Consider the following 20378-nt stretch of genomic DNA (forward strand, 5'->3'; position numbering starts at 1 on the left):
GGCATTACTGAGGCTGCTGGAGAAGAAAGGAACTGCTCAGAGGGAGCAAGTGTCATGGGACTTGGCCTTCTGATTTTAAAGCAAGCTCTGTGTTTACAAAGGTGCCACGCTGAATTCTGCCCTTGGCTGCTTCTGCAGGACTACCCTCATATTCAGCTGCAGCAGCAGTCAGGGGCACATCACAGCCTGTGCCCCAGTTACACATGTAGATCTGCCGTGCTGTGCAGAAAGCACAGACAGCTATGGAAGGAACAATGTCTTTCATCCACAAAATTAAAAGGAGAAAAAAGGCAATTACAGGCCTACCAAACCAAGGGAAGAGTTTGCAGGAAGCTGGGGGAAACATCCTTCCTGGCACAAAGGGAGCGACAAGCCTGAATACTGTAAAGCTTTGCTTTGTTATAGAGAACCCCAGGCAAGCAAACGGGGCCTGCTCTTCCCTCAGTGCCAGGAACAAAACGATGCCCCAATGAGAGCCAAAGGAACACAAGGAGAGAGGTACCAACCAGTCCTGACATTTCCACTCCTACCCCTCCCATTCTGTGCCACCTGCCCCATCTCCCTGGTGTTCTTCCAATTTCCTTCACAATCTAATCTCCTCATACAATCTTCCTCCCCCTTTTGCCCATAGGATCCAGACCTTGATCCTGGTCAATAACTGGTCTTGTGCTAAATTTGGCAGGATCAGTGCTAATAAATTAAAGACTGAGAGCCTTGGAGCCTCTGCTGCATTGTGGATTCCCAGAAAAAATGGGGAAAAGCACATTCCCAAACTACCGCCTGCTCCCATTTTTGTTATTTTGATTTTCTTCTTTTTGGATGGAGTTTAGACATAGTTTAAAATGGCCAGTCTCAGGGACTTGAGTCCTCCATTTAACTGCAAAACACACACAGCATAGACAGCAGGAGTGCAACTCTCCTGAATGCTGCCCTGGCCCATTGCCTCAACACTTGGCTGGCACTGCTACCTGCAAGAATAAGGCAGAACAGTGGTTCTCAACCAGGGTGCCACAAGAACCTGCCAGAGGTGCTGCAATACTGGCACCACCCCTGTCACAGGGTGATGCTGCCTTGCGCATCTCTGGTTTCAGGTGGTATATCGGGCCTGCACAGAGAAGCATCTGCAGCACAGGCTTGCCTGTTTGCACTACATTAAGGTGGCAGCTTGCTGCTTCTGCTGTGGCTCTTTCTAGTTCAGCTCCAACGTGCCTCATGACAATGGAGGTGTCCTACCTGGCGGCTGTGGCCTGTTATACCTGATGGCAGTGGCCTCTGTCTGCAGGGCTGCTGCTCATGTAGATTGAAACTGCCTTGCGTGCCCCCCTTTTCTGAGAGACACCATGCAGGGTTGGACCAGGAAGGGCTGTGCAAGGACCATATGCTTCTGCCACAGCTGCTTCCCAATTTGGCTCTGCAGGAGGTGTGATGCAGTTCCATCTGGCTATGGTGGCAGTGGTGGGGACTGTACTGAGGCACCCCCATGACCTTTCCCTCCTGCCTCCGGGTCCTCATATGTCGTTTTGCCCATCCCTTACTGGAGTTCAGATGGGCGTGCCCTGGGAAGCTAAAAGGAACTTGGCTCAGTGGTTTCCAATCCACACCAGTGGCCTGGAACCATCCATGTCTGGGGAGTACTCTGCTGCGCTGCTGAGCTGAGCCCGGCAGAGCTAGGGGAGTACTCCCCACCAGCAGCTTGAAAGAGTGGATTTAAGTAGAATGACCTAGTCAGTTATTAGCACATTAATTAATAATCAAATTATAACATTTTTATGATCATATTCATAACATTTATCATTGCTTTTGAAATGGGGTGCCACTAAATTCTGAAATGTTTTAGAGGGGTGCCTGGAGTCTAAAAAGGTTGAGAACCACTGGTGAAGAGTTTAATCCAAAGCTGACCACAGTCACTGGAAAGGCTTCCCCTGGAAAAGCCCTGTGGTCACAAAGAATGCCCATCACTGGCATTTTGTGCACGGCAGACCGTCATCTACTGGAACTGGAACTTGGTTACCAACTCATCCCCCTCTGTGGCACTGAAATTTATGCACATGGTCCCAGCTTTAAGTACCTTCCCATTGGGCCTGGATTTAAGCTAGTGATCAGAAGCAAAAAGTTGCCACTAATTCCACCAACTAAACAGTTATGTTCTTTTCTGATTAGTGAAGCATAAACTCTTCATCTCAGCTCTCTCTGGGCAGGTGTAACAGGACAGAAACATATTGCATGGAACTACTTCACAATACACTCTTGCTTTGGCTAGGGCTAATACAGATATTCTTTCCCACACAGAGATGGGAACATCCTACTGTTCTGTAGGCTGCATCCAAGTCCACATACCTGAGGGGATGCTGTCATACTGCGATTAGGGGAGTGGGACATCAGTGGGTCAGCATAGTCAATGGCATTCTTCACCACTGGACGTTTGAGCACTTCCACATATGTGACAGGAAAGATGCCTTGGCGACCAGTGCCAGAAATTTTTCCTTCATACCAGTTCTCATCAACTCGTCGAATCAATGTGATCTTTTCTCCCTGCAGGGATGAATGGTTACTCAGTACTGATGTTAACCTGTGCTGTAATTCCAGAGGGGCTTTTTTGTTTTGTTTTTAAAGAAAATTGTTGCGTTTCAAGCCAAATCAAGTCCAAATTCATGAGTCAGTCCGGAACCGTAAGTGGCCCTACAACCGGTAAACATCCTCCACCCCAACCAGGGACTTCATATATTTCCAACATCTGAGTTGGTAACTGCTGTAATTCCAGAGTAAGAAGCCACTTCCTTTACTGAAGGTGAAGCAAAGCTACCTGCAGCCTATGGTGCTGCAGCCGTTGTTATGGCTCTGTCTCTTCTAGCTAAGATAAAGTGTTTGCATTTCAGTAGAAGATCAGACCTTCTGAAACTAGTTCAGGCCATCTACAAACTCAGGGAAGCCTCAGTTATACACTGCTTATGTTTTCAAGGCTCTCTGCATCCATGAAACTAGAACCATTTCTTTTAAATGAAAGTCATGGTTCTAATCTCACTGTGGGACTCGAGCACCTTGGGAGCTACACACAGGTCTGCACTACTTCCATCTTAAGCCAGGCCTCTCTATTATTCCATTTTCCCTTCTGTTATGCAGTCAAATGAATGAGACTGACTTTTGAAGGTTGAGTACAAACAGTAAACTCCAACTCTGATGCACAATGAAGAATAAAATGGGAGATACAGAATTTTAATATATACAAACTCTGCAAGCATCCACCTCATTTAAGATGAAGTTCTGCTCTTCAAGGTACTTAAATAGATTTAAGTGACTATGGAAATGCAGTCAGAGTCCTTGTGTAATCCCTTCAGCATCATGGGCTATTAGTTCACTCCTGTTGGCCAATTCGGCTCTGCTGTTCTCTGGGTGAAGGGCTGGCTTTAATTCTTTCCAGATGTCATGGCAAAAGGAGATTAGCATTGCCCAGGGCACATTCAACTTTACACCAATGAAGAGAACGGCTAGAGAGGCATCAGTAAAGACATCGATTGTCCTGAAGAACCAGGCCTCCCCATCACTGCATCCACTCTAGCTCATCAACCAACTTCTGAGTAAAGATGGCCTATTCACAAAATACTTATTATGCTGTAACATGATGGGTACTAACTAAAAGCCCAGAAGACTAAATTTGGATTTTATTTGTGGTATTTTTTGCTAATATGTGTATAAATGTTAATTTTAACTAATTAGTTAATTTTAATGAGACACCTCCTTGGCAATTATACACCTTCTTGCTGGTTTAGACGCATGGATACATCTGTCATCATAAAGCAGTTCCTACCTTTCTGAATGACATTTCTACTTGAGTATCTCCATTGAAGTTAAATTTAGCAACAGCATCTCCATATTCTAATACTTGTAATGGTGACATCTTTTTCGGCTGGGCTTTTTCAGCTGGTGGGAGTAACTGAATAAACAAACAGACAAAAGCAAAAGTAGCACTAACGAGCTTAAAAAGGTATCACTTTAAGGAGGCTTTTTGGAAAGACAGCTTTAAAGAGAATATACATACCTCTATGTATGACCGTGGGAAGATGCCAACTCTGCCATGGTGTTCTCCTTCATACCAGTTCTGGTCAATCTGCTTGTATATGTAAACTATATCTCCTTTCTGCAGCGGAAGTTCCCTGTTAAAAATGCACTGGTTACAGCTGAATTATGTATCACATTAGCAAACGAAGAACAATGAATTTGACTGAAGAGAGGGGCTAAGTATGTTTATAACACAGGGGTAAAGTGCTAACTCCTATGCAGGGTGGGCATCTTACAGTTACCAAGAGATCTCCATTCATCCTTTGGGGAGAGGTATAGTTGGTAACCATCCATTCCATATGTTCCTTACAGAGAGAAAGCTATACAATGGTAGATGCTATTTGATAGTGCTCCCCATGAGGTGTAAGGGCTTACTTGCTGTTTCACTGCACCATAGCAAAACTGCGGGGGGTGGGGGGAAGGCTCTTAAAAAAACAAGCAGGTTCAAGGCTACCTTGATCATGTTCCTCTTTAGAAGCCACAGAAAGGAAAGGGAGCAAATCAAAGGAGTCCAAGCCACAGGTTGCTCACCCTGCATATGATGGGTGCAGCACTCACCCCCCTGACTTGGAACTGGTTCTTTTCCCCTATGCAGTTGTTCATTACAAAAGGAAATAACTAGCTCCAAGGTGTTAAAAGGAAGCTAATCTGCTATTAATGGAAATAACCATCTGCAAATTGGGATTGTACTGGATTCCATGATGTTCATGGCTGGTCAACTCTTAGAAATAAGGGAACAAACGTGCGATTTGAACCTGCACCTTCTGAGCTAAAAGCATGAACCATTCCAGCACGAGCAAAAGGATTAATTTGCATTATTAGGAACTATAGCAGGCTCATCAACCTACTAACAGGGCCAGTCACTGGAACAGGCAAAGGCCCAAACTTTCCCAGTACAGATTCTACAAGCTCCTTTTCATTTTGATCTGTGTGGTCCTCCAAGAGCTACTCCCAGGACATCAAGAGGATGCTGATCTGCAGTCCTCACTAGTCCTGGAGTCATTTTATGTATACTGTCAGAAGCCATCAAACACAGGTCATCCAGTTTCTCTCAGAGGTGTCTGAGAAAAGCAACAGGAACTTCTTCTCAGGGGGCCTGCTTTCCCTTCCTCTTTCAAGGGTTTCATCAGCAATGATCAGAAAGAAGATCTAAGCACACAGCCCAGCAATGAAAATAACTGCAATCCCATGCAGAGGAAAAAGGCCTTATGGACAATTAATATACTGTTGTGTTTGAAAATGACCAAAGACCTTAGAAAGCCCTCAGAACCATCCTTTAGTGACAGTGGAGTCATCACAGGGAAAGACACTTACAATGCCAAAGATCTCCCAGACATAAAAAGATGTGGGACATAGTAGCAGAGGTGAAAAAGCATTTTCTGCACACTAGGCAGCTGTGATGGCCGGGCCAGTAGCAGGGTTGGAAGTGGTGGCAGCTGCCATTCTTGTGCTCTCTCAAATGTGGCACTTGGGGCTGGTGCCCCAGTTGCTCACCCTTAGTTATGCTACTGTGTAGTAGAAAAATCCCACCACCATCTCTGTATACTCCACATGGGGATTAAGTTTCCAACTGAGTTCTTTCTGCTTCTTAAACTTCAAAAGTAATTTTAAAAAGGCATAAAGCACTGAGGACACAGCTGGCAGTCCTGTTAACAGTGCACAAGGTGAAAGACAACTCTTCCAGAGTTGTATCAGACCCTGGTAGCAGCCAGCAAGAGTGCACACTTATTTCTTTCAGAGTCCCAAGTGGATTACCCTCAGAGGTATGGAAACAGATGCTCAGAATAAGACAACAGCATTTGCATGAAGGTACCTTGCTGACTATAAACTAAAGATTCTCTATTGACTGATCAAGCTTTTCATTGACTGTGCAGGGTTTGCTTTGAACTCTTGCATGGAAAGATATTCCAAACTATGAATTAGACACTATTAAATTTAAAAAATATTACACTATATTTAAAAAAAGCTGTGAAGGAAAGAAAGAAGCTATCATCTCCATGTATACTCACTTTAATGTCTGTGCTTTAAAGTCAAACTTGGCTCTAGCAGGTCTCATCTACAGATCAAAAACAACAAAATAAAGATGATAATTACATCCTTCAACACCCTTCTGAAAGTTATATGGGAATGCACCCCAGCCGCAGCAAGGACTAACACCCACTGGGGACTGAAACTAGCAGTTCTAAATTCAGATATTCTGCTACGTATATGCTTGGATCTCACCCCAATGTTCAGTTCTGATGTATAGCTCTGAAGAAACTTCTCCCTTGATACTTAAATAAGTGCCACTCTCTTGTATAAATGTCACCAATGCCATGTACAGGAAGGCAGGGGGCAGTATAAGAACAGTAAACATTTAAACATGAGACATGGGCACGGACAGACGACATGTTTACAGCAGTGGAACTGGCCTGTAAACCATGTAAAATAAGGAGTGAGCATACAGCAGTGCAACCCTGCACCCAAGTAACTTATTCTACTATGCTGAAACCCAGGGAAAACCAAAGGTAACATTTCACCAATGTAACTTATACCAGTGCACGTCACCCATGTACAATGGCCACCTTCCATGTGCCACTACTCTAGAATAGTTGCAGAATGTCCACTCTGGATCCTGGTGTAACTTATTTTCACTCTGCACCACTAATGTAAGTTACCCTGGTATAACTGTGTCATGTGACCATGCCCCATGTCAAAACTGGTGACTGCCTTGGTAACTGCTAAGAGTCTATGGATTTAGGTCCAAATTTCCCTCAGATCCACATGCAGTTAAAGGCAGGATTTCATGGCAAGAGAAAAGCAATAGAATTTTACTCATGTGGCACTTTTAAATTTTTAATTTTCCCCCCAATAGGGCAAATCTTTGAACACTTAAGCTATGATCCAAGTACTATAGTTGCCACTGGCTCGATTAGTGGGAAAGAGACAAAGGCAAGGAGGTATTAAAAATGAGTACACATCTGAAATGTCTCAAGTAGTGATGAAGGCAGACAGGACATTTAAGAGCTTATGTATGAATAGCATCCAGGGTATGATTTAGTTGGTCGTAAATTATTCTGATGATTTATGACTTGGGTAATAAAATAATAAAAAACCATGAGCAATCTTCAATAGAAATAATAATCAGAGTAAGTAATATTTACACTCACCCGGCACCTTTTTTGCCAAATTATCCCAAAGCATATTACAAATAAAAAGGCTGATTTCAGATCTCAGTTACATCCATACCACAGAGGGCAAAAGTTAATTCTGCTTGCATACAGGAATCATCTCTGTTATGCCTGCAGTGCAGCCACCTCTGGGGTGCAACATGGCAACTGCTGGACACCACACAGCAACAATATACTGCGGGCTCAAGGAAAGAAGTGGAATTTGGCTAGAAAACCTCACCTAACATCAAATTCTTGTGAAAAGTGCCACGGGACCCTCAAAAAGTATCTCCTCCTTTGTCTCTTTTAGAAGAACCAAATCATGTAGCGTTTAAAGAGACTTGCTGGGATTTCTTCCAACTCTTTCTAAAGGCATTACGAGTCTTTCAAAGACAGAATGACATACTGTAGCACTAAGTCTATAAGGCAGTCAGGATCAATGATATGGAATTTCTACGCATAAGGCACAGACAATAAGGAACGCATAAGGAAAAGCCAATGTAGCAATATGTAGCAAAGGATGTAGAAATGCCTTTGATTCACTAAAAGTTGTTGATATATAAATGCATGCATCACAGATGTGCACCAGCAATTCTCAGTAGACATGCTTTAACATAGACAGCTTGGTATAGAGATACCAATTAATTCACCAGGCACAAGAGTCAAAGCAATTCTAAATGAAGCCAGAATGGAAGGGAAAAAAAAATGCATTCTCTGGAGAGCTAATGTCGGCCTCAAGCGCAACACCGTGAGAGGCAAATATTGCTTTGGGTCAAGCAGCAGACTGAGGCAACTAAAACAGACCTCTGACCCAGATTTCCTCTTTGCTGTATCGTCTACATTTAGGAGGTCCCCAAATCGCTCATTAGTGATAAACTGATGGTGCGTTGGAATAACCCCCGTGTGCCTTCTAGCTGCAATATCAGCTTCTTCTTGCTCACGTTTAAGTCGTCTCTGGTCCTCTAAAAGTTTCTGCCATAAAATTGCATAAAATGGGCAGTAAATCATGTAGTTTAGGGCATTTGGCAACTCCTAGCAAAAATTACTTCAATAAAGAGCTTACACAGGTACCGGCATAAAGATATAGCTTTAAGTTGGAAACAGACATCACCTTTTGTTGCCTTTGTGTCACCATAATAAAATTTAATGGCAGCAGAAAGGCCAAGCAAACCAATGCCCCTAACCCTCATCAAGTCATAAACAGTGGCTTGACAAAGATGATATCAATTTGTGTCACTATTTAGTGACAGATGTCTACTTACTTTATGGTGCAGGCAGCCCAGAGCATCTCTCTAAGCAGGGAAAGCTCGGCAGGTGCTTCAAGGACCTGGGGGCCCAATCCTGCACACTTCAGGAATTCCTGTGCAGGACTGGCCCGCTCCAGCCCTGGGAGCACCTGCCCAGCTTTCTCCGTTTAGAGAGATGAACCCATGGGATCCTTCGGGCATGCCTTGGTAAACAGAAAAGTTGGGGTTTCCCACCCTACACGTACCAGAGATCCTAGGGGTGCATCTTGGAAGGTAGAGGAAGCCAGGCAGGTGCTACCAGGGCTTGAGGGGTCCAATCCTGCATGGGAACTCCAAGGCTGTGCAGGACCAGGCCCCGCCAAGGACAACACACTGCCCATTGTCCCACGTCATCAAGAGGTAGGACAATAGGCAACACGCATTTTGCCCAATGAAGCAGGACACACCGCAGAACAGCTGACATGCTTTACTTGGTGACGTCAATTTCTAGCCTTAGAGAAACCCAGAAGATCAAGTCGACTAACTGCACAATAACTTCCCTTTGATTTAGCTGGCGTACAGAATACATTTCTACGATTGTATACTTGAAGGCAACTCATTGGTAGAACTTAATGGAGTTGTTTAAAATCGAACAAGCCACTCCACATACCGAGGGTAGGAACTGAAGCTCACAGAAGTCAATGGGTCTTTCCATTTTCTTCCATGGACTTCAGGTCACACCTCAAAAACTTCTAAAGGAAGGGGGGATTTTAATTTGCTGGCTTCTCAGACAAGCAAATAGATCATTAATGATAGACAATAACCATTCAGAGAACTAGTAGTTTGCTTCTTTCTTCAATAATGAAATCACCATGTAGCTCATCTTTGAAAAGACTGTTAGTTTGGCCACATATTAGCCAATGATTTTAAAAGGATCTGATAAATTTGGGGACCGTCAGTTTAAGACATTACAAGGGACATGGCTTGCAGAACATCAAGATTCAGCACTTGCAGATAATCAGGGAACTTTAAAGTATATCAAGATCAGTACTCCAAATAGGAACACTCCCGCCCCACCCCCCACATATATACAATCACTAGTTGCTTCTGAAAACTTCAGTAAACATTATCTTAACTGATTAATGATCAGCTGAGACGTTGCTGATGATACACTTAGCTTACTGATGGACCACTTTCCACTACTGCCAAGTGCACATTCTGAATTATGCCATCCACCTGATAGCAGATCTCCAAGTGCTTTGCATACAGAAAAGATCCCTCAGGCCATCCTTGTGTGGCTGGCAAGTATCCTCTCCATTTCCTGTAACTGGCAAACTCAGGCACAGAGAGATACAGAAATGCCTGAGACCATACAGTAAGCCAGTGACAGAAGCAGTAACGGAGCTCAGGAGTTCTAGCACCCAAGTCTCTTGTTCTAGCCACTATATAAAACTTCCTTCATATGTGACCATGTGGACACACAGGCAACAGCAGGATAAATGCTGTACTCTCCTCATCTGTAGCTGTTGAAAGCACTGCAGAAGAAAAGGCTTTACCTCTTTGTCATCGTGACGTCGGCGGAGAATTTCTTCTGGAGTTTCCATGTAATCAACTGGTACAAAATGTCTTGGTGATTCTGAATCTACTTCAAAACAACATAAGGTTGTTAAAATACAAATGGACTTCTCTGGCATAACCAGAAAGGAAAAAATGTTTTCAGATAATTTGTTTCCATTGTGGCAATTAGTAATTAGCATTGACCAAATGGTCAATCAAATGAGGAGACATTTTTGGATTTTTTTTTCCTTTTTGGCTAAACAAAGATTGAAAACAAAGGAGAGTACAAAGGTGGGGAACAGAGTAAAAAACATACAAGGACTTCGTGAAGAAAAGATTTGCTGCCATTGAAATATTATTTTGCACATTACGGTTGATAAAAATTGTAAACACACATGAATACACACACAACAATACACGCACACATACACACACACAATCTTGAGAAACGGTTCCTCAAAAAAAAATCAAGTAGTTTTGTTTTATTTTTTTATTTACACACACACTTTTTTTTTATATATATATATAAATGCAAATGATATAGGACTCCAGATATCTCACTGCAGGATCCTCACATCCTAAGAGTTGCCTGAGACACAAATGGAGCCAGATGGTGATCAGAAAGGCAGCAGAAATCATTTCTCAGAAGTGCAGCCCGTTAACGAGTCCTGAACAAAAAAGCTAAGCAAGACACGCAAAGGACATCAGACACACTAGAAGGATGAGCACTGGAGGATGCAGAGGTTGAGGGAACAAAAATACAGAGAAAATAAGCAAAGTAGGAAGACAGATGAAGGGACACTGGTAAAGTTCACAAAAAGCCACCTCTGGGGTATGTCCCAAGTTCACTTTGCAGGTTGTTGTTTGTATCCAAGCTCTGACAGAAAGCAAATGGAACAATGTTCCCATTATTTATGAAGTCTGGTGTAACAGCTCGGACAATGGAGCTATGGCGGCTAAATTCCAGGCTGGGGAAATGGCTAAGCCTTTCCACAACATCAAAGGAAGACAGGCGCTTTGGAGCTAGAGGCCTGTTTTCAGGGCACAGTCCATAGAAAGGGTGGTGGTTCTTGTCTGCTATGCTTCCTCGCAGATGCATGGGGTCATTTTGGTTCTCGGGGCTGTACAGCGATGGGGTCCCTGGGCAATCTAAGGGTGGAGTCTTTCTGGGACTGTGTTGAAAGGGCTTTTTCAATCTGAAGGGAAGTGGGCTCATCAGGTAGACATTTCTGGGTAGCATGTGCCTGTCCCCCTGGACACTGCCTCTGGAATCAGGGGTCTTGAAGGCCTGCTGCTGCTCATGCCTTCGAATGGTGGTGAACCTGGTGTAGGAAGCTGGGCATGATCCTTTGCATTTGTTTATTTTATATTTCTGGGGCCCACTGGTATTGTTGATGCTGCTGTTGCTGTCATTAGATAAATTGGACAGGAGATCCATCTCATCTGTGCAAACTGAGAGTGTATCCATAGGGACAATGTCACTATGATCAGATGGCATGTCCTCCACATTACTACAGGAGCGAGAGGAGCTGTCAGCCAAGTTGGCATCACCTTTCTCTTTTCGGTTTGGCTTTGGTAACTCCAGGAGGGACTCTGCTGAATACGCGGCACCCAGGCAGCTCTTAGACTGGGGAGGAGTGGGGGATTTGCTTTGTGCACTGGAGAAGTCAAGAGAGGGCATTGACCGGGATCTCTGGATTAGCTGCTCGAAGGCAGTGATGCGGGATGCCACAGTGTGTTTAGGGATCTGCTCCGAATTCTGCCGACCAGGGCTGTGCTCCATCCTGTCCTTTGTTTCATTCTCGAACTGGGAAGCTATGTCCCTCACGCTGCAGGATGAGGCAGTGCCCAGACTGATCCTGGACCGGTTGATTTGATGCATGTTTTTATACAGCATGGTAAACTCCAGACCACTCTTCCTGGAACTGGGTAAGAGGTACCCTTTCCTAGACTGGGTGCCATACTCTTGCAGGCTCATGGTGCTGCCAGATTTGGTGACATATTCCTGCTTCGATTTCATTAACAGGTTCTCTATGCTTTCCCCTACATCTACCATGAAAGCTTTTTTGATATCAAACAGGGCAAAGGAGCTACGAAGGTTCTCGCAGCTTTGAGCTTTCTCGTGAGGTAGCAGGATATTCTTGTCCTGCCCTAGAGCTGTTGGAGCTGCTAGTTTGGGTTTGAATTTGGAAGGGAGAATTTCTGTAATGCAGGCTTTTGCAGCTGATAAGGGCTTCTTATGTTTATATGCGTGACCTAACATACCAGTATTACTAGCGTTAAAGGTTCGGCTATTAGTTGAAGAGGGTGCGATCATATGAGCATTCCCACCTTTACGATCCACTGGTAAGCATGCAGAATAAAATAAATAAAACCTGTTAGCTTAAATGCCAGAAAGCTCTTGAGAAAGGAGAGAAAATATGCTTGGATTTCACAAAACACTTTAAAAAACCGCTGTCAAAAAATAAAGAGAAGCAGAGAGACAGCACAACAAGCTGAACTACTGAAGCAGGTGCAAAGGTACAGATCATGTCCGCAATGTGGCTTAGAGCCACATGCCTGATTCAGGACTGCAGCACTTTAGGGTTGAATCCTGCAAAGTGCTGAGCACCCTCAGCTTCCATGGGAGTTGCCACCCCATGCACAAGGCAACTCAACTCCTGGCAGCGTCACTGCCTTAGCATTGAGGCAGAGGTACTAATGTTGCAAAAAGCATATTAAAGCAAGCCTGGAATGAGACTAACTATGGTCGCCACATAACACCTGCCAAGTACATTATTCTCATCTGGGACAGGCAATTCAGAGATTGTCTGCATTAAAACAAGTAGGCTATATCCACTGACCCCACCCAAGCACTATCCCACAGTGTCCTTCTCAGGGGCTCTCCTTATTGAGGACCAGCTGAGTGTGCTCTGCTTGGATAGTCTTGTTTGCCTAAAGTGCCTCTTATTGTACTGAAAAGCAGCTGGAAGACGAAGACAGACAGACATCTGTGTGTGATGCACTATTTTGCAGGAGGACTAGTGTTTGGAAAGTGAAAGAACCAGTTCCCTCCCGCATACACACACTTCCCAAGCCATTTTTAGCTCAGGGTGAATCCTGTTCTCCTCCCTCTGACCCACAGGCAGGCTTCTGGCCTTTCCCAGTGCTCTGCATGCTCCAAGATGGTGGGAGCCAGTGAGGGGAGGCTCAAAAGGTCCAGCAGTCTCTGCTGGGCTGGCGTCTGTCTTGATACTACATGGACTTCAGGGTGGTTACTGATTTCAGCAGTGTCCATCGTATTGTGTGGCCCCTTTGAGCCAGGTAAGCCCTGGAGTCCATGATGCAGAAATTAAGGGGCTGAAAACCAGCAGACACCACTTGGCCTGCTGAGACTCCATATAAGAAACAGCAGCAGAGGCTGGGAGATAGAGGTAGAGCATGGGAAGGCAGGGCAGGAGAGTCCACAACACAAGGAACAAAGGAAAGTGGGGGTGGGAGACTCCAAGGTGAGTGTTGAAAAGGGGGAGGTAAGAATATGGGAAAATGACCAGAGGAGTCAGGGTCCTGTTGAAAAAAGGGACCTGGGCATCAGAACAAGTGATCAAAGGAAAAAAGATGACAAGGCTGGATTGGGAAGAGACAGAAAGAAGAAGGGGGGACAGCAGAGCAGGAGACAAAGGAATGACAGATGAGATCTCCTTAGGTTTGGACAATGGCCCAAACCCTCGTGGCGCTCCCCTCTTACCCTCACTATCACTCAGGTTCTGATTCATTATGTGGAATGGAAGACAAGGGATAAGGCTCTGCTGACCTACCTTTAGTGGAAGCAGAGCTAGATGGGCGCTTGAGACCGCTTAACCCCTGTAGCGGGATATCTCCACCTTCCAGCACGCTCTTATAAATCTGCCTTTCATTGTCCAAGCCAGCAGGGTCCCCCGGTGCTGATTCCAGATCTCGCCTTACTGCATAGTAGTTGGGAGAATAGGCTGAGCTAGAAAATGATATTTTTTTTAAAGAGAGAGAGAGAGAGAGAAAAGTGATGGGCCTTTTCCTGTTTGCTTCAAGAGCACTATGAGACAGGAAGAGGAAATTCTGCTTCTGTGCAAGGGGACGGATTAGATGACCCTGGACGACCTTTTTAATCCTATGACTCTAGGAAACCAGGCTTGTGAATCAAAACAGGGCCGTGCACACAAATCATACACTTCTGCTGGCAAAACAGTAGATGCAAAATTTCTAACTAGAGATCATAAATTTCCAGAAATAACATGCTAAATACTCAGCATTGCTAGTGCCATACATTCCAGTCTCTCAAGGATCTTTACCAGTAAATGAGAGGTGGGTAAGTACGCTCTCTTTATTTCATAGAGGGGGAAACCGAGGCACAGAGAAGGTCACAAATTTGTCTTAGGCTACAGAAATTCAGTGGCTATGTTAAGGGCAGACAGGCACCTTCCACATACCCATGCTCTAACAGGAAAATCTTTCTGTCTGCCATTTACAAAGCTTTTCTTCCCATGAACAACCTATAGAATATACTGCTTCAAATACATTCCTGAGTTCAAATTCTGCCCAGAGCATAATCTCAGTTTTTACATTCCACTCTGCCCACATGCACAGAACTCCCTCTCTGGGGAGAACACATTTCTGCAGTCCAAGCAGATCTAAGAACAAAATTTTGTCCCTGGCATTGGATATACATTAGTTTAAAAATAAACCTGACTTCAGATATTTAGGCTGTAAGAAACTAAAATGATTTACTACCATCCCTCAGCAGCCAAAGTGAAAGAATCTTCCTGAAGGTACAAATCAGTGAAACATTTTGCCCAGCATATGATCCATGCGGTCCTTTGTTCTCTTCCAGATACAAAAGACCAGCACTATGACGGTATAAATGGCTTTTCCAGAAGCAAAATACATGTCAAACAGTCAAGTAGACTGCTTCTCATAAGAGCTGATTTCATCCAATGCCAGTGCTTGTACAGCTTCAACCAGACTCTTTTTAATAAGATGCAATGTTAACATAACAAGGCTGTTCCTGGGAGCAAAGTACAACTGCTTGTAAGCTTTAAAAAAAATCAACTCATTCACTGATCCAAGCAAAGTGTTTGGAATCAGGTTTGGATCTCAATACCCAGTGGCAATTCCACCTCCCATGTCAATAATAACATATAGCACCTATGATTATCTGTGTGTGCCTGCCTGTGTCTGGTATATCAGGATAGATATGGTGTTTACTGGGTAAAGGAAGGTTTTGGAACATGACAGAACCGTTTATGGAGCTGGAATTACAAAATGTCTAGTACCCCACTCAGTCCCTGGATGACACAGAAGATTGCAAGTGGATCACACACATTCAGTCCCACAGGTGGCTCCCCGGGATGATAAAATTGCTGCCAAAATACAAAATTACAGGCAGCAACAATTCCTTGCTCTTTCAAGCCCCGGAAAAGCTTCCACCGACTTCAGTGGGATTCATAGGGGCCCTGTTCAGTACTCTCTAGTCTCACCAAGTTTTGCCCAGCGCCTCTCTTTGCCCAAAGAGACCACACCAGCTGTTACCAGGGATATGACAGCTAGACCTCTGAGGCCCTCCACCTGGAAGGTGGAATATCTTAGCCCAGGGCTCAGATGAGTCCTTCTTAAGGAAAGTACCTGTGGGAGAGGACGCATCTGGGAGAATCCTCTTATTGACTTCTCCCCATCTGTTCCCACCCTGTGAAACAGACCGCAGTGCCGGCAGCCCCTGGTATCCGCAAGAAGGCTCTAAGACTCCACTCCAGCTCTGGCAGCAGAAGCACCCCTACCTCAGCAGCCTGGTGGTTTAGCTCTCCTGGAAAAGGCCTGTGAATGGGCTCAGGCTGTTCATTCCCAGCCCCAGCAGCTCCAGGCTTTCTCCCCTGCCCTAACAAACCCCGGAGTTGTGGCATACGCCATGAGACACTGCTGCAAATGGGGCAACCTGATTCCCTTCTGTGGGGGAGATCAAAGTGCGGAGTTGCAGAACGATTTCACCTCACAAAGTGAGAATCAGAAGACATGGCTTATTTAAAAATTTAGAATTAATAAATTTACTCAACGATAATTGTAATTATGAGATTATAATTATCTCCTGGAGTCCTAGGGACATCAGAACCAAGCATTTTGGTTTCAGCCCCTCTCCAGTAATTATGGTATTATCTATTTATTTAGGCCACTTCAACTTCTGAGGAAGTCAGTCACTGGCAGGTTCCCCATGAGCTTTGGTGAGACCTATGAAGAGCTCTGACATCGTGATTTCAGAAAATGGAAATGATCCAAGGAGCAGCAGTCTGGCCTGTCCATTACAAACAGAAGGTTCACAAGGTTTGGAACTCTCCGAGGACAGTCAGGAATACGGGTTCTTCTCAGACACTGGCGAGGAAAACCTATACTTGTATATTTAACACTGGTTTACTTTAGCACAGGTTTCCTTTTTTCTTTACTACACTCTCCTTATTAGAACAGATTATGGAAATGACTGACTTGATAAGGCCAAGACACCTGCCCAATTACAGTAATAGAAATCCCTTTACAACAAGTGCATGTAAAACTGACTGCAGGAGAGCTCAAAAATTATATATCTTAAAAGGTCCAAGTAGGTCAACATACATAAAATTAATGGACAGCACAGAGGATGACATGTCTTTCCCCACCACGCATTCATCTGAATACGATAAATATGCCACAGTGGAATGTTAAACATCTGTTTCAATTAAAGAGAATAACAGGTTAGCAGCGAGTGCTAACAACACAGCTAGCATAAATCCACAGTGCTCAGGATCTTGCCCTGGAATTATTCTGCATCCTTTAAAGTAAAGCTGGATCCATCTGCAATCCACTTTCTGAATATTCGTCTAAAATAGCAACATGCCATTTCCGTCTCCAAGCACTACTAAACTGTTTTTCCTTCTCAGAGTTAAAGGCATGACAATGGTTTCTTCTGGTACCAGCATCATTTTCATTTGACAATGAAGATGAATAGACATTATGCATAGTCGTGAACATCTGACAGGAGTTTCTTACTCATTTTATGCAAGTGTTAGAAACAATCATAGCACTTTGAGACTAGCTTACTTTACACACAGTGCAACCAATTATTTGCAAATTTCATCCATGGATAAATTAAGAGTTTTGTTTGCATTTTAAGCAGTAACTCTGTGGAACAAGGATCTTCACTGAATTAAGTAGCAATTATGTGACAATGTTAAACTTCATTCAAAGCTATTCTGCAACATTCTACATTCAATGAATGAGTCTAACCAATGCACAAATATAACATGCTTGGTAAGTGTGGGCATGTGTCACCACTTCCAAAATCCTCAGAAAAACCCAAACTGTCAAAAAAAAAACACAAAAAGTCATTCTGAAACTTACTAGGATGAATGATCTGTGGAAGTTTCCAGAGGAGTGGTGCTTGCTGTACTCTGCAAAAGTCCAAACAAAGAAGTCACAGATACAGACTTGCATTCAAAGAGAAAGAAAAAGCCTTCCTTAAGAAATTTTCCATCTCTAGCTAAAAAGTTGGCCTTTGGGAGATATTGAGATTTAAATTTAAACACAAGCTAAAGCATCAATGTCTCCACAGAAGAGCGACAATTTTCTTGGGTTCCTTCAGGGCAGTGACAGGTTTTAGCACAGCCGATGCCTTTTCACAGTGCCTATTCTTTTGTCTGCGAATGAGTCATTGTGAATAAAGCCAAAAGCAAGACGAGATAACCAGCTGGGCCAGGACCAGGAGACACATGCTCATAATTATTTCTCCAAGCTTTCCCCCCAACCATCCCTAGCCCCCCCTTTTCTTTAAAGGTATATCACATTTCTGTAGCACATACATTCATAATAATATTCCTCATAACGCTAACAAGAAAGGAAATGTTTCAATCCAGTTTCCATACTTAAAGGGAAGCAATGCCAGCTGCACAAGTTCAATAGCAAAAGCCAGTTCTCAGCCACTTGTTTAAATCCATCTAAAATTTTCTAGGCATACTGTTTAGTAAATCTGAAGAAGTTTGGAAGATACATTTTGATTTAGGATTTCTACCCCCCTGCACACAAATCTAGATTCATGGACAGTTTGAAATGCAGCTGTACAAAAGTAAATGGGGCCTTTGCAATAGCAGCTTTTGTGAGTCCTGATCAAGTCACTGCAGATTTTTGTTTTCAGTGAATAATAATTTGAGCATTACCCAATGGGCATTTCTAGGCTATCACTGTTTGAGTCGCATAGATCATCAGAAGGGCAGCAGCTGCTATTCTGCCCAAGAAGGCTACAGTAAGTAGAGCTTAAGGAGAGTTGTATAAAATTTTTTCATAAAAATCCAGATCTTGGATAGGCGCAGGGTCTCCAAAAGGCAGCAGAGAGTGGGGTATGTATGAAAAGAGAAAAGGCAATTTGGCTGAAAGGCACAAGATGATGATGTGACGTCAACCAAGAATTTTAAGCCGCTTGCTGCTGCCTATTCATGTGAAAAATAGCAAGGGGGTTTTGCTGAGACACCAAACTCAAAACAAACCTTAAAAAGGAGTTTGGGGAGGGAGGGAGAAGGAAAACACTGCATCTGAAATGGATTTCAAGCAGGATTCTCAGCTTCACGTTCTATCATTTCTGACAGCTACACAGCAAGCCATGCAGTCAAAACGGTCAGAACCATTATTTATCTCAATCTCATTTAATAATCATCCAGCAGTGAATAGATTAGAGCAGAGAGTTTGGAAACAAGGATTGACAGCATGAAAAGAATAGGAAATACCTTCTGTGGCTTTTTATCTGGCGTTTTATAAAGCTTCTCCATTTTTTCTAAATCTGCCTCTAACTCAGTCTGGTAGAGGTAGAGGTCTTTTTCTAGATCAGTCTGGTTAAAGGAGAAGAAGAAGAATGGGAAAATAATGCTTAGGGTTAGGGGAAACCAAAGGAATGTTAATTTTGAAAAAAAAATAAGAGAGCCTTTTTATTGAAAAAACAGACTAAGATGGTACAGACATTCACCAGTAATTAATTACTTATCAATAATTAGAGACAATTGTTTTAAGCATTTCACATTTAAATTCAGAGATGCACAAGGCCTGCTAGAATCTAATTTTACAAAGCATAAATGCCACAAATTACACACCTGTTTAAAAAAAAAAATCAATCATACTGTAATATCGATGCAATCTGCTGTTAGTGCAATCATTGCTGCAGGTCAAAAATCAATGCCACCATTTAGATCTATGGCAGATTATGCTTTAAGGATTGTTTATTAAATAGATTTATTAGCCACTTAATAGGGTAATAAGATCAAACCAAATTAGCAAAGGAAAAAAAAATCACCCACAAGCGCACAAAATCCACACAGTGCTAGAGGAAAAGAAAAACTCCCCCACACCATACACCACAGTATAATGTATGTGAGACAATTACCTTTCTATCCTCTCTAGTAAGGATAGAGCAATCTCCAGGAGTATAATCCCATATCTTTTTTGGAGGCTGATGGAAAGCAGAGGAAGGAAATGAGGAAATGAAGATAAGGAAAGACATCACAGAGAATATGGAAACTGGATTAGAACAGAGGGGGTTACATTAGGGGTCTGCATCTACACCAAAAAATAAAATTAAAAAGAGAGAGCGAGAGAGAGAGACGAGAGGCATAAACCGGCTGTAGCACAAAATCCAGAAGATTATCGGAGGCCAAGGGCACATGCATGGGTTGAGGGGGTTTGGTTTTACATATTGGTTGGAAGCCATTTTTAGTTTTGCAAGGTGCTTTACGGGTTTTATGCTCCCCAGAGGGAGCATGTGGGCAGTGGTTAAAGCAGTGGTTCCCAACCTTGGGTCATGACCCAAATGAGGGTCGTGGGGGCAATACCAATGGCGCCACGCACAAAGGACAAACCGTGCTGCGCCCCAGGAGCTTCCTCGCCCCCACCCCCGGGCCACTGCCACCGCCACCACACTCCACTCTCAGCAGCAGGTCACAGCAAAAAAAGGTTGGGAATCACTGGGTTAAAGCATTCATAACATAAAAGCGAAAGAAAAAGGGAAGGGATTAACAGTCAAAAAAAAGCATTTGCTTGCTCATTTTTCTATCTAAAAAGGGAACAGCAGAACGAAGGCCTTTCATAAATAAAAAGAAGAGAAGTTTTCTCCCTGCCCAACTCTACCCCCATTGCAGACTGTATATACATACCATGTTAACAAATGGCTGAATTTCCATGTTTGCATTGTAGGGCAATGAGAATGCAGAACTGTTATTTTCCATTCCACTCTTTGGAGTGGCAGGTATGAGGTACAATGAAATCTGGGAATCAGTGATTTAAAAACTCAACCTATATGGGATGGCTCTTGATTTTAAAGAAATTTTGGGTCTTTGTTTAAGTTACACTTCTGATGGAATGAGTAATACTGCAG

At 43.5% G+C, this 20378-nt stretch overlaps 1 protein-coding gene across 49 annotated transcripts in view; it reads right to left on the minus strand.

Annotated features, from left to right (window-relative positions):
- The window catches only part of SORBS1 (sorbin and SH3 domain containing 1), a 271569-nt gene that overhangs the window by 17212 nt on the left and 233979 nt on the right, over positions 1–20378 (minus strand). For 19 of the 49 annotated variants that reach the window (XM_090057663.1, XM_090057665.1, XM_090057664.1 and 16 more), the window contains 10 exons: positions 19392–19457; positions 18742–18843; positions 17366–17415; positions 13786–13961; positions 9988–10076; positions 8010–8177; positions 6066–6112; positions 4037–4151; positions 3806–3931; positions 2338–2532 (listed from right to left, as the gene is read on the minus strand). In XM_090057663.1, coding sequence (XP_089913789.1) covers positions 2338–2532; positions 3806–3931; positions 4037–4151; positions 6066–6112; positions 8010–8177; positions 9988–10076; positions 13786–13961; positions 17366–17415; positions 18742–18843; positions 19392–19457 — 1134 coding nt within the window. Of the gene's footprint in view, positions 1–2337; positions 2533–3805; positions 3932–4036; positions 4152–6065; positions 6113–8009; positions 8178–9987; positions 10077–10813; positions 12332–13785; positions 13962–17365; positions 17416–18741; positions 18844–19391; positions 19458–20378 lie in introns of all 49 variants that reach the window. The other 30 variants (XM_090057704.1, XM_090057703.1, XM_090057698.1 and 27 more) reach the window with 7 other exon arrangements.

The sequence above is a fragment of the Crocodylus siamensis genome, chromosome 7, assembly GCF_052110815.1.
Source record: "Crocodylus siamensis isolate JL-2025a chromosome 7, ASM5211081v1, whole genome shotgun sequence".
NCBI lineage: Eukaryota > Metazoa > Chordata > Crocodylia > Crocodylidae > Crocodylus > Crocodylus siamensis.